This window comes from Balaenoptera acutorostrata, chromosome 19 (genome assembly GCF_949987535.1).
Source record: "Balaenoptera acutorostrata chromosome 19, mBalAcu1.1, whole genome shotgun sequence".
Classification (NCBI taxonomy): Eukaryota; Metazoa; Chordata; class Mammalia; order Artiodactyla; family Balaenopteridae; genus Balaenoptera; species Balaenoptera acutorostrata.
Genome location: NC_080082.1, coordinates 49603483 through 49619027, shown reverse-complemented (window position 1 = coordinate 49619027; position 15545 = coordinate 49603483). Strand labels below are relative to the sequence as shown.

Below are 15545 nucleotides of genomic sequence, written 5' to 3'. Positions count from 1 at the left end.
TTGAAGGATTTTAGGCATTTTTATGGCTCTTGGGGACATTTTGGAAGTCTTATTGGGTATTGGAGACTGTCTCAAGGGAGTTTAGGGCTTGTTGGAAGTTCTCACACCATGTGGCCATTATATGTTATTAGGAGTATCATGGGGAATAATTTAAAGGTCTTACAGGACCATTTGAGTGTTAGGAAGGGTCTTTTATAATAAAATGGGGTCTGAGGTGAGTCAGAGGGTCACTATTATAAGCTATCTGGGTACTCCTGTTGTGACAGGATGATCCCACATCCTAGTTTTCCTGGGATGGTCCCACTGTCCACCTGAGTGTCCCAGCATTCCATCTGGCTAGAGCTCCCTTTCACTCTCAACATGTCTCCCATGTGGCTACTAGAGCATTTTAAATGGCAGATGTGGCTCCCATGGCCACGGAGGCAGAGGTCAGGCCCCATGCTGTCCGCCAGGTCATGAGGAAGCAGGCCTGTGGGCTTGTCTCAGTGGAGAGATTCAGCTGCCAGCTTCCATGCTGGCCCCCATGCACATCCACCTTCTCCTGGCCCCCCAAAACCCCAACGCGCACATAGGGAGTTTCGAGGCTGCTTGGGCATGAGGCAAGATCATTTTAGAGTGAACATTGAACAAAGACCCCCTCCAGTGAGAGATGAGATGGACCCCTGGCCAGGGGGTCTGAGAATTCCATCCTGGAGTTCAGGCTCCTGTGCAGAGCCAGGACTTGGGGAAAGAGTGGCCCTCGGTGCTCTTTCAGCTGATCCATCCTCAACAGTTATGGGCAGAGCCTGGGAGAGGTGACAGGGTCAGCTTGTGAGAGTGGATCAGGTTATTTCTCCCCAGGGGGCATACACACACACACACACACACACACACACACACACACCTCATACCCTGTGTCCCAGTCAGCCCCATTCTGTCCCTGTCTTACCTGAAGTGATGAGAGGTGGGGCATCCCCTGGATGGTGGCTAGGAAAAGAAAAGTGGTGAGATCTCCGTTCACCCCCATTTATCCTCTCCCTCAAGGCTAGAGGATCCTCAGCTTGCCCCGACGTAGCTTCCTATCTATTTTCCCACAGAGTTGTACCATCCCAGGGACCAAAGCATTTCATGATTGGAGGCCCTCTGAGGATTCATGGCTCTGAAGAATAAACCTGGAAAATCTCAGTAGCAGGAATTCTCCAGGGCAAGACCCAGAGACCTGGCCTTTTTTTTTTTGCGAGATTTAGCTCTTTACCCCTGAAAGGTGTCTGTCCAGTATAAGGCAGGCACACTGCCTGGAACCCATCTTACCGGGGCTTCCGGCTGAACTTGCATTTGCATTTCCCACCTGTTAGGAGAGAGAGGGATGTCAGGGGAGGACACCCACCGCCCTGCGCTGCCCGCTCCCCCGCCAGCTCCTCACTCACTCATGAGGACGATGATGCCGATGGCGCACAGAACCGCTGCGATGATGAGCCCGCCGACACGGAGGCTGAACCAGTCTAGGAGAAACCCAGAGGGGGCCCTCGGTGCCAGCCCTTGCCCGCCTCATCCAAGCCCCCAACCGCCTGACGATATGCATTAGGCACCCCTGATGTGGGATGCAGCAGTGGAGAGAACAGACGGCCCTCCAGCCCCCGCGCTCACTTTCCAGTCTCTACACAGCAAGCGACAGAGATCTAACGTGGGGTTAGGTATAGAGAGAAGCAGTCTGAAGACAAATAAGCAGGGCCAGGGGACGGAGGGTCAGAAGATAGCTCTTTTAGGGACAGTGGCCAGGGAGGACCCTGCTGAAGGGGCATATTTGAGCAGAGGCCTGAGGAGGGGAGGGAGGGAACATGGGGCTACGTGGAAGAAAACATGGGGGTGGTTCCAAGGACCAGGCGGGCATGTCTTGTTCCCTTAATCCACTGTGTTTACTGTTCAATGCCCCAATCCTCGCCCCCGGGTCACCCCCATCAGACCCTCACCCAACCCTGTGTGGGACCGTTGGCACGAAATCGGTCTGAGGGGTGAGTGGGGCTGCAAAGGGAGGGGCACAGGCTCTCACCATAGTAGAAAGGACTGTTTTTATCTGCAAGGAAAGAAAAATAGGACATGAATCCAGGATAAGAGTGGGGATGCAGGGGTCCTGGGGGAGACTTTGGGGGTGGGACTGGTGGAAGAGTCGGTCTGACTCACCTTCCGGGTCGTTGGCATCCAAGGCAGGCAGGCCTGGCGGGGAGAAGCAGGGTAGGAGAGAGATGGGGGTGCTGGCTTCGGCAAAGCTGGGGACAGGGCCGTTGGAGCTCCAGGCCTCAGCGTAGGGTCCCCTGATGGACAGTTTCCCACCTCCCACAGACACAGGGGTCCAACCCCAAACTAGCTCCTCTGCACGTTCCACCTCAGAAATGAGGGTTTCCCCCAACTCAGCCCCACACCTGAAATAGGTTTTCACCTGGGTGGCTTTGGGCCACCTAGCCAGCCTTTGGCCTGATGTTTCCAGACACCTGGCTAATCCGCACCCCCCGTGGAAACGAGCGATGGTCTTGTCAAGATGACAAGTGGCTTCAGCTCCCAGGCATTCTCAGCCCTCATCTCCTGGTTCTGCCACGCCCACATCCCACCCATCCCTCACCATTCCCCTTAAAGTGACTTACTAATTATAAACTTAGTACGCTTTATTTAAAAATGCAACTTTACATCACTACCCTGAATGGAATGGCAGTCTTGCCCAATCTAATGGATAAAAACAGATACAATGAAAGCAAAGGACTAGGATTGAATTCTGGCTAGAAGCAGTGGGCTGCCTTAGCTCTGGGCCTAAGCTCTGTTCTTTCTTTGTTAAAGGGAGGTTCACATTTTTAAATTATATTTAAAGCACAAACACATGGTGCTTACTCTGTCCCAGGCACTCTTCTAAGTGCTTTGCAAATAGTAACTCATTTAATCCTCACAGTGACTCTATAAGTAGGTGCTACTATTGTCCAGATGGGGAAACTGAGGCACAAGGGGCTTTGGTAACTTGCCACATAACCTCGAAACTTTTACCTCTCGTAATCAAGTGTTAAGAAGTGTTAAAGACACAGTAGCCCAGGGCTGAGACTTCTTGATATCATCAAGGAGACATCAAGACCACGCATGACGAGCTGTGTGAACCTCTGCTGTAAGAGGTCCTACTTTATGTGTTCCTTGAAATCACCAGTGTGGCACTTCCCACCTTCCAGGAGATGCTGTCCTGAGACTCACCACCCCACAGGGGAGGCAGAAAGCACGAGAGAGCCACACGCAAGCGTGGTCAGCATGCAGCTGAGGGGGTCAGGGGAAAGGCAGTCCAGGAACGGGCACTCACCTGCCAGGAGGACGAGCAGGCTCAGGGCCACCTCTTGCATGTCGGAGAGCTGGCCTGGAGGGATCTAGGGGGAAGGTCCAGCTTTAGCAGGGCCACCGGGATGCCTCTGGTTCCCAATCCCCTGCTACTGTGCTCCTTATCCAGGGTACACAGCTCACCCCAGGGCAGAAAGCCTGGCCTTGAAACTCGCTGGGCTGAGAGATAATGAAGAAGGAGCCGGAAAGTGCAGTGGGGGCTGGGTGAGAACGCAGACCTGAAGGGGGAGCAGCAATAATAACTCACTGGACGTGGACTTGAGGCTTTAAGTGAATTGCCCTGGCAACCAAATGAGGAAGGTGCCGCCCGCTGTTATTCCCATCTTACAGATGCGGAAACTGAGGCTCCAGAGGTAAAAGTGGGTGCTCAAGGTCACCTTGCCAGGAAGCGGAATTTAAACCAGACCTGGCTCTGCGGAGGCTGTTCCTAACTCAGGACTCTCTCAGGGCCTTGGGGTGTTGTGGGAAATGGGGTGTTGGGAGCCAGGTGGCAGGAGGCCCGGTTCCTGGGAGTGTCTCCCATAGACAGCTCGGAGCCTGCCCGCCCTGCCCAGACTTCGCAGAACTTGGGCTGGGCAAGGGCTGGGGACTGAGCTGGCTCCTCTTGTTGCTCTGGGCAGGATGTGGGGAGGAGAGAACTCAGAGAGGACGGGGGGAGGGGGGAGGGGGGAGGGAGAGGGCAGCCCCAGCCTCATCTTCTGCCCCACACTCCTCTCACCCCACCGTCCTGCTTCTGCCCCACCCCAGTTCTTGGTCCTGCCTCTACCCCTACCAAGCTCCTCTGGCAGCAAACACTTCCTCTTTCCCCAGGTAGGCCTGCCCAGCACGAAGAACACTCTGACGCCCCCCTTCCTGGCCCAGTATCAGTCCCCCTGTGCGTCCCCCTGTCCCCTCCCCCGCCCCTGCCCCACTGCCACAGCACACATTGTCCCAATCTTGATAGCAAGAGCTCACACTTAGACCCACCCTGTGCTGGGCACCGCCAAATGACCTTGCTGGGTTTTCTCTCATGTAATCCCCCAAGAATCCCGGAGGCCATTGGTTATAGGCCCCATTTCACAGACGGCAAAACACACACCCTCCCTAAGCCTGGTAAAAAGCCCATTGACATTCCCTGCTCTGTCTCCTGCCCACAGCTGGAGAGCACGTCCCGTCTCTCTCTCTCTCTGGCCTCCATGTAACTCCCTCCCTGAATTTCTTTCCTGGGAACCTTCTTAGCTTCCCAGTTCATCCCATATACCAGACTCACAGTTTTAATTTGAGCATTCATTTCTTTGAGCATTCAGGCAGGAAAAGGGCCTGTAGCTTTGGGGAACATTACTAAGGCATTTAAGACCGCCCCCCCAAACTTGGGGCGGTGCGGGGAGAGTTGGAGTGTGTATGTGGGCAGGACAGCCTAGTGGTTCCCGGCACAGGTCTGTAGAAGGACCACCTGTAGTCTAAAGCGAACACGTGAGCCTTTGTCACCCCACGATCACACTAATACTAGTAATAAGAGCAGGTGCTGATTGAATGTTTACCCCACACCAGGCTCTGTTCTCAGCTCTTTGCGCTTGTTCACGCATATAATCTTTGCAGCTCGATGAAGTTGGCACTAGGATTAGCCCACGTCGCTGTCGCAACCCTGTCACTCCTGCGAATTCGGCTTAATGCTCTATACTGTCACCCGGGACTCAGAGTCTCAGCGCTTCAGCCTCTTTCCATGGGAGCCTCCAAGCCTCCCTGGCCGGCGAGGGCTCCGTACACCCCCATACACCCCCTCCCCAGGCATCTCCCAGCATCCCCAGCACAAGGGGCACTGATGGGTGGTCTCAGCCGTACCCCAGCCCCTGCACGACATTTCCACCCTACTGTCCCATGGTGTGGGCTGCTGGGAGCTGGCATCCGGGCATCTGCCCTCTCCTGCCCTGTTCAGGCTGTTATTGGAAGAGGCCCCCGGGCAGCTCCAGAACTGACTGCAGTCGGTGTGAAGCCTTGGAGAGAAAGCCTGCAGACGGAGGCTGCGCCCACCCTTCTCTGCTCTGTCCTGGCCCCAGAGATCCCAGTGCTGGTGTGAGGACTTTCCGCCATCCACCCCCTACTATCGCTCTATTTCTCCATGATGGTGGCCAGGCCCTTCAGGCCTGAGCAAAACGACTCCCTCGTGTCCCTGAAGTCTCCGCGCCACCTCCCCATTTTAGAGCTTCCCCAGGAAGCCACCAGCGCCCTCCCCGAGAGGCCTCCAGGACCCACATATTCCCAATGCGCGGACGCCCTGAGTCTACCTAGTCATCCACCCGATCCAAATACTTCTGTTCTACTCAGAAACCCCGATCGACCCAGACCCCCCAGTCTAACAGACACCCCAATCCCATCTGTGGGCCTTACCCTCACCCCAGCTGGCTCACCCAGCCTCCTGTGCGGAGAATGATGGGGAGGGGGGGCTTTCTCTAATCTGCTCCCCCAGCAAAGGACCTTGAAGGGGGAAGGTTCTAGGGGTCTTTAGCAGAGAGAAGTGGAGGGAGGGGCAGAGCCAAGAAGGGGTTGGAGGGAGGGGGGCCCCAGGCCCTCACCTGCGTGCTCCACAGGCCGCGCGGAGGTTCAGGTTCAGGTTCCGGGAGAGAGCCGGGCTGCTTAGCCTGAGTCCTGCCTTTATCCACAGCCTCCACGCCCTAAGCAAACCTGGGCAGGTAGAGAACTAGTCTGACTCCCTAAAGCTCAGGGGCTCTCTCACCTCACACCTGCTCTTAAAGAGACAGTTCCAACCCCCAACCACTAGTGGCAGGGAGCTCCCTGGGGTCTCTAGGGTCACAGCAGCCTTAGGCGAGGCAGAAGGAGAATGCGATGAGGGCTGGAACTCTGCCCCGCACATCCAGGGAGGTGGCTTTCTCCAGTCTCCTGCCCCTCAGAAAAGGACCTGGAAGGAGGAGGGGTTCAGGTCTTTAACGGCAGAGCTTCTGCCTGGCGGGGCGGTGGGGGGAAGGCCATGCTTTGGTTGTACTAACCTAATCTCTTTTACTTAGATTGTGTGTCGTCCTTGGAGGGGGGATGGGTGGCCATTGCGGAAGATCTAAAGTCCTCCTCCGGGCCACTTGTTGCTGTTGACACAGTTTGAGGGTCAGCAGAAGATGCTGATAGGACCAAGGTCATGAGGTGGGGACGGGATGCACGGAGGGGAAGGGGGTAAGTGGGGATTGAGCTGTTGGGCCGTAGACCATGACCTCTCCCCCATCGTGCCCATCATGGCCTAGGGAGACTGGGACCTGGTTCCCAGCACCAGGCAGACCTTCCCAGCCTGGGTTCTTCCCAAGGGTGCTGGGAGCCAGATGTCTCTACAGTGGGTGTTGGGACGGGGGCTGTCTCTCACCCCGGATAAGGTCATTGCACTGTGCAAGGCTCCCTTCGCCTCCTTCCTCCCTCTCCTGCCCCTCCTCCTCATGGCATTCCTTCCAGCTGGGGTCTGTGCAGGCCCCCACTTGTTCCCCGTTGGGGTGCCCCCTCCCCCCAATTCCGCCTTTTTAGACAGAGGGACTTTTGTCTGGGGGCTGGATGGAGAACAAGGCGCCTTTGAGTGTCTGGCGGAGGATTGGGGTCACGGGGAGGGGCAGGGCCTTCCTAGGGTGGTTCTGCACTGGCCACCAGCTGGACTCCAGGCGACCCCCAACACCATCGTGGGGGTGGGAGGGGGGTGCAGGAGCCAGGCCGGGGAGAGGGTACCATGGGGAGTGTGGAGGGCAGGACAGGGAGAGGGGCTTTTGAGGTCAAGGCTCTGCTGGGGGCAGGGAGAAAGGACCACCACCACCCACCCCACCCCACCCCCCCCCCCCCCCGCGACTTCTCAGCAGGGAGGGGGAAGGGTGGGGCAAGGAACGCCCGCCCAGCTACACGCTTTCTTTATGTGGGTCCCTTGGGCAATTTCTCAATCCCAGGCCCTCGACTAAGACAGGGTCTCCCTACAATTCCCACCAAGGAGGGTCCAGCCCCTGCCAAGAGTGGGGCCCAGTCAGGGTGGGGCTCAGTCGAAGCAGGAGGTTCAGAGGGAGATAGAAACAGAGAAGGGGAGGCCTGGTGGGGGAGGATCCCAGTCCAGCTAAGGGGGTCTTTGTGTCCGGTCAGATAACATCTCTTGCCCAGACATTTCAAGATTGCGATGTTCCTTTTAAGACCCTTCTGGTGGTCTTGGGGATGGGGTAGTGTCTCCCTCTGCTGGGAAGTCCAGGAACTGCATGTGTCCGAGACAGAGAAGGGGCGAGTGCTGGGTGGCTAGGAGGGATGCTTCCATCCTTCACCTGTGCCGGAGTCTGCACACTCAGATGCCAATGGGGCCAGGCAAGAATCATGAATGAATGAAGCAGGACTGGCATGAGACTATAAGGTACGGTGGCAGCTGGGCAAACAGAACTACTGTCCTGTCTAAAGGGCGGCCACCGGGACTTCCCTGGTGGCGCAGTGGTTGAGAATCTGCCTGCCAATGCAGGGGACATGGGTTCGAGCCCTGGTCCAGGAAGATCTCACATGTCGCCGAGCAACTAAGCCCATACGCCACAACTAGCGAGCCTCAGCTCTAGAGCCCGTGAGCCGCAACTACTGAGCCTGCATGCCACAACTACTGAAGCCCATGCACCTAGAGCCCGTGCTCTGCAACAAGAGAAGCCACCACAATGAGAAGCCCACGCACTGCAATGAAGAGTACCCCCACTCGCCGCAACTAGAGAAAGCCGCGCAGCAATGAAGACCCAATGCAGCTAAAAATAAAAATAAAATAAAATAAAATGTTTAAATGAATAAAGGGCAGCCACCAAAAACACTGGCTCAAGCTCATGTGGACAGATACAGGAGTACCTCCCAGACATCTTGCTATGGGAAAAAAAGCAAGATGTAGAGACACATGCTACCATTTGTAAGGGGAAAAATAATGTATATTCATATACTTATAAATGAATGAAATATCTTTGGAGATTGGCACCCATGGCTGCTTCTGAAGAGGAAGACCGAGATGCTGGGAGATGGCTGGGAAGGGAGACTCACTTAAGCTCATGCACCCTCTTCTACCTTCTGAATTTTAAATCCTGCAAGTGTACTACTTTGAAAAAAAGTTTAATTAAAAGAATGTCAAGGATAACCTCTACACAGTTCTAGCCAATTGCTTCTATACTTTCAAAAGATGTCAGGAACCTGAACCTTTATGTAGAGTTCCCAATATTAAAAGTTGGCTCAGGGAATACCCTGGCGGTCCAGTGGTTAGGACTCGGCACTTTTACTGCTGTAGCCGAGGTTCAATACCTGGTTGGAAACTAAGATCCCGTAAGCCACGTGGTGCGGCCAAAAAACAAAAAAAGGCTCAGATTTTTTAAAAATTATACAGGTCAGACAAAACAAATCTAAGGGCTGGTTTCAGCCTGGGGGGACCACCAATTAGAGCCTTCTGCAAACTTCATTCCCTGAAGTTTTAATCACATGGTCTTGCATTTGGATGTTTATAAGCCTATACCTAACCCAGGGTGGAACAGAATGTGCCCCATCCAAGCGGATGTTGGGCAGGGGCTGGGACTTAGGGCAGGACTTGAGACTCCTGTGTGGATGGGTACAGGTGTGAACACTGAGACCCTGGGGAAGGTCTGCAGGGAGTGGCGTGCATGCAGCCGCTTGCATCCTATTGGGGGTTGAATCTCTTTTGGGATGAGTCTTCTAGGCCTGCTTGACTTCAGTCATATTCAACATGTGTCCAGTTATTTATATATGTATATGTGTTGTGTGTTTATGTTTATATACAAATATATGTGTTATATATTATCATATTATATAGATAATAAAGCCATTTGGAATATTTCTCCTTCATTTTGCTTTTGAAATCATTTGGGGTTTTTTGTCTGTTTTTTGTTTTGGGGGTTTTTTAAATTAATTAACTTATTTATTTATTTATGGCTGCGTTGAGTCTTTGTTGCTGCACGCAGGCTTTCTCTAGTTGCAGCGAGCAGGGGCTACTCTTCGTTGCGGTGCACGGGCTTCTCATTGTGGTGGCTTCTCTTGTTGCGGAGCACGGGCTCTAGGCGCGCAGGCTTCAGTAGTTGTGGCTCAGGGGCTCAGTAGTTGTGGCTTGCGGGCTCTAGAACACAGCCTCAGTAGTTGTGGCGCACGGGCTTAGCTGCTCCACAGCATGTGGGATCTTCCCAGACCAGGGCTCGAACCCGTGTTCCCTGCATTGGCAGGCGGATTCTTAATCACTGCGCCACCAGGGAAGCCCGAAATCATTTGCTGAAGCAGAGATTAGCTGTGATTTCTCAGTATCCTGGGAATTCTTGCGAAATGAGAAAAACCAAACCTACAGACAGTTTCTGAACATCACAAAGTTTTCAGGAATGCTGAATTCAAGTACAAAATCAAGGCTGTGGGGTGATTTGTAGTCACCAATTCAAAGTTTTATTAATTGGGGTTTTGCCATTTGCTTTTGCTAGTCAGGGCTCTGTCATTTTATTGCTCTTCTCTTAAGGCTGTATTTCTTCAGGATCCTGGCAAATTCATAGGCCCTAAATGGGCCAGCCTGGGCTGTGGGAGCTGGAAGCACCCCGACCCATGAGAGGGGTCCTGGTGGGGCTGGGGCCTCACCTTCCCAGGTAGAGGCTGAGAGGCTGGGCTGGGGGGCTGGGAAGGCGTGATCACAGTGACGCTCCAAGCTCCTACTTCCTGGGCAAGACGGGGACAGAGATACCCCTGGGCAGACAAATGAGGCCTCCTGCGGCTCTGTGGGGCTGCTCCCCGTGGCCTCAGAATTCAGCACCTGTGGGATAAAAGAGGGAGCTGGCAGGTCCTGTCTTGACTCTTTGGGGGTGTGGCTGTGGGCATGTTGCTGTCTGCCTGGCTTCCAGGAGCCACATGAGGTGCCAGACAAGGCGACTTAAGGTTAACAGGCCCCTTGAGATCTGCACTCTGTGCTGCTCAATGTCATCACCCGCCAAGAGAAGTTGGAAAGGTTGATTTTTACGATGAAATCTCCTGATTTTTAAATGTTGGTAACTGACTTTTAATTTCCCTAACACTTTGTGTACCAAATGAAATGTGTCCAAGGTCGGATCTGGCCCTATGGCCACCTGTGTGAGTCTCTATCTTAGGGACTAGGCAAGCTCGGGGTGGGGCGGGGGGGAGGTTCAGGTACCACCATCCCCCGCCCCTGCGCTACCCCTCTTCCCCTCCAGGCATGTTTCTGCCTCAGGGCCTTTGCAAGAGCTGTTCCCTCTGTCTGGGATTCTTCTCCCACATGTCAGTACATAAGGTCTTATTCCCTTACCTTCTTCAAGTCCTGGCTGAAGACGTGGCCTTCCCTGATCACTCTATTTAAAAGCACATCCACCCTCTCCCTTTCTATTCCCTTCTGACTTATCTACCTTCAAAGCATATTCCAGGAAACTCCTCTTTGCTTCTTTGATTATCCGCCTCCCCTGCTGGCATGTCAGGTCCTCCCCCAAATTTTCATCTGAATTATATATAGAACAACGTCTGGCAGTAATGGTGCTCCTGAAGTATTTCTTAAATAATAAGAGAAAGGAGCTCTTATGCCCTCCCTCACCATCACAGAGGCCTTGCCGGAGTGAGGCAGGGGTGCTAATGGGGGCAGGTGGGCAAGGGGGCCACATTTGCTGACAGTCCTGGACCAGTTTCCTCATCACTGGGGATGGGGGCTTGGGCTGATGGCTAGGAGTCCTGAGTGTGAGTTGGAATTATAGGGAAGCAGGAGAGGGGATTGGGGGTTTGAGAGGGGAGCCCTGCAGCCTCCTCCCAGCCTGTCTCAGTCCCTGAGACAAGGATCTCAAACTGGCGACCCCCAGGCCAACCCAACGATTGTACATGTTTGCTTGAGTTCAAAGAGCGTTGCAAAAATTCACTGTTGTCAACATTTAAACTCGGAATATTTCAACATAACAAGCTGCATGTTCAGCTTCTCGTGGAAGATCTGGCCTAACTGGGCCACATTCCCCCTTGGCATTAGTTGTTGGAGGGGCAGGTCTGTCTCCCCGGGGTGACCCAGGCCCCATCTTGCCCTGATAGGAAGCTTCAAGGGAGGGAGGGAGGGAGACCCACAGTTGCTCTGGCCCCAGGCCTGCTCCTGTCACCTCCCATCTGAGACCCACCCTCTGCCTATGTGGCCACCATTACAGCACAGACCCTGGACACACGCATCCTGGGGGACTCGTCCCTGGGGGATGTATCATGGCGCGGTTCAGGCAGGGAAAATCCCCAGGACTGTCATCCCGAGTCTGCCTGAGGTCAGGGGAAAAGGCATGATTACAGAAAAACCTGGTGATATTTTGAGACTCCCTCCTGAAAAGTCTTTGGCAACTAGCATCAGAAAAGACCAAGCCTTGTAAAATGCCTGCACACAGAAGGGGCAGGAGAACACTTCTGAGATGCAAGAACTCAGAAAAAATTATGAACATAGGTAGAGACATAGAGAGGTAAAGCAAATGAGGCAAACTATTAAGAATTGGTGAACCTCCGTGAAGCGTATTTGGGTTCACTGTACTGTTTATGTAACTTTTCTGTAGTTAAAAAAAAAATCAAAATAAAAGTTGGGGAGAATCAATAAAATTTTTTTAATTAACATTTACACAAAAATAATAAAACACAAGATCAAAAAACAATGGAGGAAAAATAAATTCAGAATTGGGTAACCTAAATGTTAAATAAACAGAATTTAATTGAACTTTGGATATCATGTATTTATGTATATACTATACAATAAATAAATATTATTTATCAATAAATATATATATACATTTTTTTCCCTTTTAGATAAAAGCCTGTGTTCTTCCCCCCCCCCCCCACACACACAATGTCTTCCTTTTCCTTCTCTCGGATCAGTCCCTGACCCCTTGGTACCCACTCTGCCCCTCCCGCTAGCCGTGGGTGCCTTACCCACTCCTGGCTGCCCGGCCCTGGCCTGGTAGGGGGGCCCTGAGGCTCTGAGGCTGATGCTAGGGCTGGCAGCCTCCTGCTTGGCTGCAGAGGCAGGGAGATGAGTCTGCAGTTCTGAGAGCTTGGCTGGCAGCCACTGCCATGCAGAGGCACTGACCAGGAAGCCCTCTGGCAGCCAGGGCCCCTGACATCTCAGTCTTCCCATCTCCCTTCCCCCTGCACCTTGGCATCCAAGAAGGCAGTGCTGAGAGCCAACTGCACACCCCTGTACATCCCTGAGTCACTACCTGCTATTGCTAACTGCCTCTCTCTGTTGTCAACTAACAATCCTGCAGCATGTGGGGCTGTGGGACTTACCACTTGCTACGCAGGCATTGTTCTCCCAGTGGAGGAAACTGTGGCACAGAGGAGCTCAGTCACCTCCCCACAAGACACACAGTTATTTAAGGGTCAAAGTTGGGATTCCAAGGCAGGTTGTCTGGCTCCACACCCTGTGAGTGTGTAGGACCAAGGGCCCCGCATAATTTTGTGGGTCCCAAGAACAGACAGCAGGTCAGAAGAGGGAATGAGACACCAGAGAATATTGCCAGAACCAACCACTCCTTCCCTGCCACTGTCCCCACCCTGGCCCAGCCTGCATCCTCTCCCTCCTGGACCATCACACAGCCTCCGCCCTGGTCTCCCTGCTCCCATCCCGCCCCTTACAGTCAGCTTCCCACACACAGCCAGAGGGAGCCCGTGAACCCCTGAGTCAGATCAGGGCCCTCCTCTGGCTGCATCTCACTCCTGGTAAAAGCCAAGGTCCTCACCATGACCCGCAACCTGTAAGTCACTCCCCTACCTGGTCCCCCATCACTTCTCCTCACCATCAACCCCTCACTCACTCACTCAGCTGTAGACACACTGGCCTCCCCGCTGTTCCTCCAACCCACTAGGTGCCTTTCCAGCCCCAGGACCTTTGCACTTGCCGTTCCCTCTACCGAGCTCACTCTTCTCACAGATGTCACATGGGTCCCTCCCTCATCTTCTTTTTTCAGGGCTTTGCTCAAATACCACCTTCTTTATGAGGCTTTCCTTGGCTACTTGATTTAAAACCACATCTTCAGGGGCTTCCCTGGTGGTGCAGTGGTTGGGAATCCGCCTGCCAATGCAGGGGACACGGGTTCAAGCCCTGGTCTGGGAGGATCCCACGTGCTGCAGAGCAACTAAGCCCGTGAGCCGCAACTACTGAGCCCGCGCGCCTAGAGCCCATGCTCTGCAACAGGAGAGGCCACCGCAGTGAGAAGCCCGCACACCGCAACGGGGGGTAGCCCCCGCTTGCCGCAACTAGAGAGAAGCCTGCGTGCAGCAGCAAAGACCCAATGCAGCTAAGAATAAAATAAATAAAATTTAAAAAAAACAAAAAAACCACATCTTCAGTCTGGAAACCACCTCGCCCCACCCTGTTCTCTATTTTTTTCTGTAGTGCTAGCATATATCACCTCCTGACATGCTGTGTAATTATATGCTTATTGGTTATATTTATTCTCCCTCCCACGTCCCATAATGTCAGCTCTGGGAGGGAGGGGCCTTCCTTGGCTGTTCAATGGAACACAGTCCTCTGTGTCCCCAGCACAAAGTCTGGCACATAGTAGGTGCTCAGGAAATATGTGTTGTGTGAATGAATGAAAACCATTCTTGAGAGTTACTATGTCCCAGGACCCATAACAGAAGAATCAGTTACCCCCCTCCCCTTTCCTTTAGTGGATCACACTTTGGAGGCACCCAAACCCACAAGTGGAGAGGGAAGGATCTCAGAGGCAGAAAACCTAGGTTCAAATCCTAGCTCCACCTCTTTCTCACTGTGTGACCTTGGGCTAGCAAGTCTTCTTCCCCGGGCCTCAGTTTCCCCATCTATACAATGGGGATAAGAATAATACTCACCCGGTAGGGCTGCCCTTTGGATTCAATGGGGTTGTTGTGTGGGATGCTGACAGCATGACTAATTCTGAAAGCTGGTTCCCTTCCTGGAAGGGGGTGGGGTGGGAGGGGCACAGCTGTGTGTTTTCCAACAGCCAACAATGGAACTCTTGTAGGAGGAGTCCTCACGCATGGAAAACACATCCACCCCTGTGGGTTTCAGACAAAAGTCTCAGGTCTCAGAAGGGATGTTTTCCAGCGCATTTACATTCTTTGAAGATTGTTGCAACAAGAAATACTGGTTTGGGAATACGAGCCCACTGGAGTGGGCTCCCATTTTATCCTTCTCCCTACAATGAGCAGCTGTGAGGGTTGGAGGGATCTCTCCTACGTACAGCTCCTGAGGCTAGGACCAGATAGGCTTAAGACAATCCCTGGGCCACAGCGATTGGCTCAGTGGGGTCCAATCAAAGTGAAACACAGGAATTTTGGTTTAGTAGTTGAGGGAAGAAAAGATTTGGGTTTTGCTTCGGACAGTGGAGAAAGCACATTTGAGGCCTGGAAGTTGAAGTCATTTTGCCACCACCAGAAAAGCCTGCCTGAGGACAAAGCTAACACCATGGAGGACCACAGACCAAGAGAAATACTGATAAATAGAGTCTGCACCCTGATCAAGTCATGCCAGCTCTCCCTCTGGAATTTTCAGTTATACACTCTAAAATTTTGACTTGAGTTAGTTTTAGTAAGTTTTCCTGTTATTTGTAAACAAAAACAACCAAACCAGTATACAGAAAAATTCTGTGGACCCAGAATTACTACACTTTCCCTAGGATATGTCACATGATTTAGTACTTAGTTTCAGCCAAATCATTTCTTTTAGCTTCAGTCAGTTCAAGCATCTCCAGGGGTCAACGAGTGCTTACCTTGGCCAGATCAATGCTCTCTCTCTCTCTCTGTAAACAAACCTGGGTCCCATTCACTTGGATAGACATCTTTGAAATGGACCTGTCCTCCCTCCCAATCTCCACCTTGGAAAAGGACAATGTGCTGGAGGAACCACAAGACTTCGCAAAGACAGAAGCACAAATGCCTGGGAACTCAGCAGTCCTCCCATTGAAGGTGTGAGTGCCCAGAGGCCTGGCAGGTGCCTGGGGAGAGCGGGTGGCACCCAAAAATGCCCCTCAGGGTCCCACACTCCTGCCCAGACCCGCAGGAGGAGGGGGAGAAGGGCACAGCTTTGGTGGAAGACGCGCAGTGTCAGTAATGCCCGCAGTGCTCCCCCGGTGGTACCTGCCCCCCATGGAGAAGCCACACTGGACGGGGGGTACGCAGTCAGTGCCGCTGAGCACAAAGCCTGTGTCACACTGGCAGCCCTCCTGTTGGGCAGACGTCGGGCAGGGTGGGCTCAGCGC

The 15545-nt window shown here is 53.2% G+C and overlaps 1 protein-coding gene across 1 annotated transcript; it reads right to left on the bottom strand.

Moving 5' to 3' along the window:
* Positions 1-642: 642 nt before the first annotated feature.
* FXYD3 (FXYD domain containing ion transport regulator 3) lies at positions 643-14207 on the bottom strand. Its single transcript, XM_007165106.2, has 9 exons — positions 14158-14207; positions 5898-6006; positions 3311-3374; positions 2161-2193; positions 2030-2053; positions 1407-1481; positions 1291-1327; positions 929-966; positions 643-785 (listed from the first exon to the last, which is right to left on the bottom strand). Exons 3-9 carry the CDS (start codon positions 3348-3350, stop codon positions 766-768), a joined length of 267 nt encoding a protein of 88 aa, XP_007165168.1. The 5' UTR covers positions 3351-3374; positions 5898-6006; positions 14158-14207; the 3' UTR covers positions 643-765.
* Positions 14208-15545: the final 1338 nt, after the last annotated feature.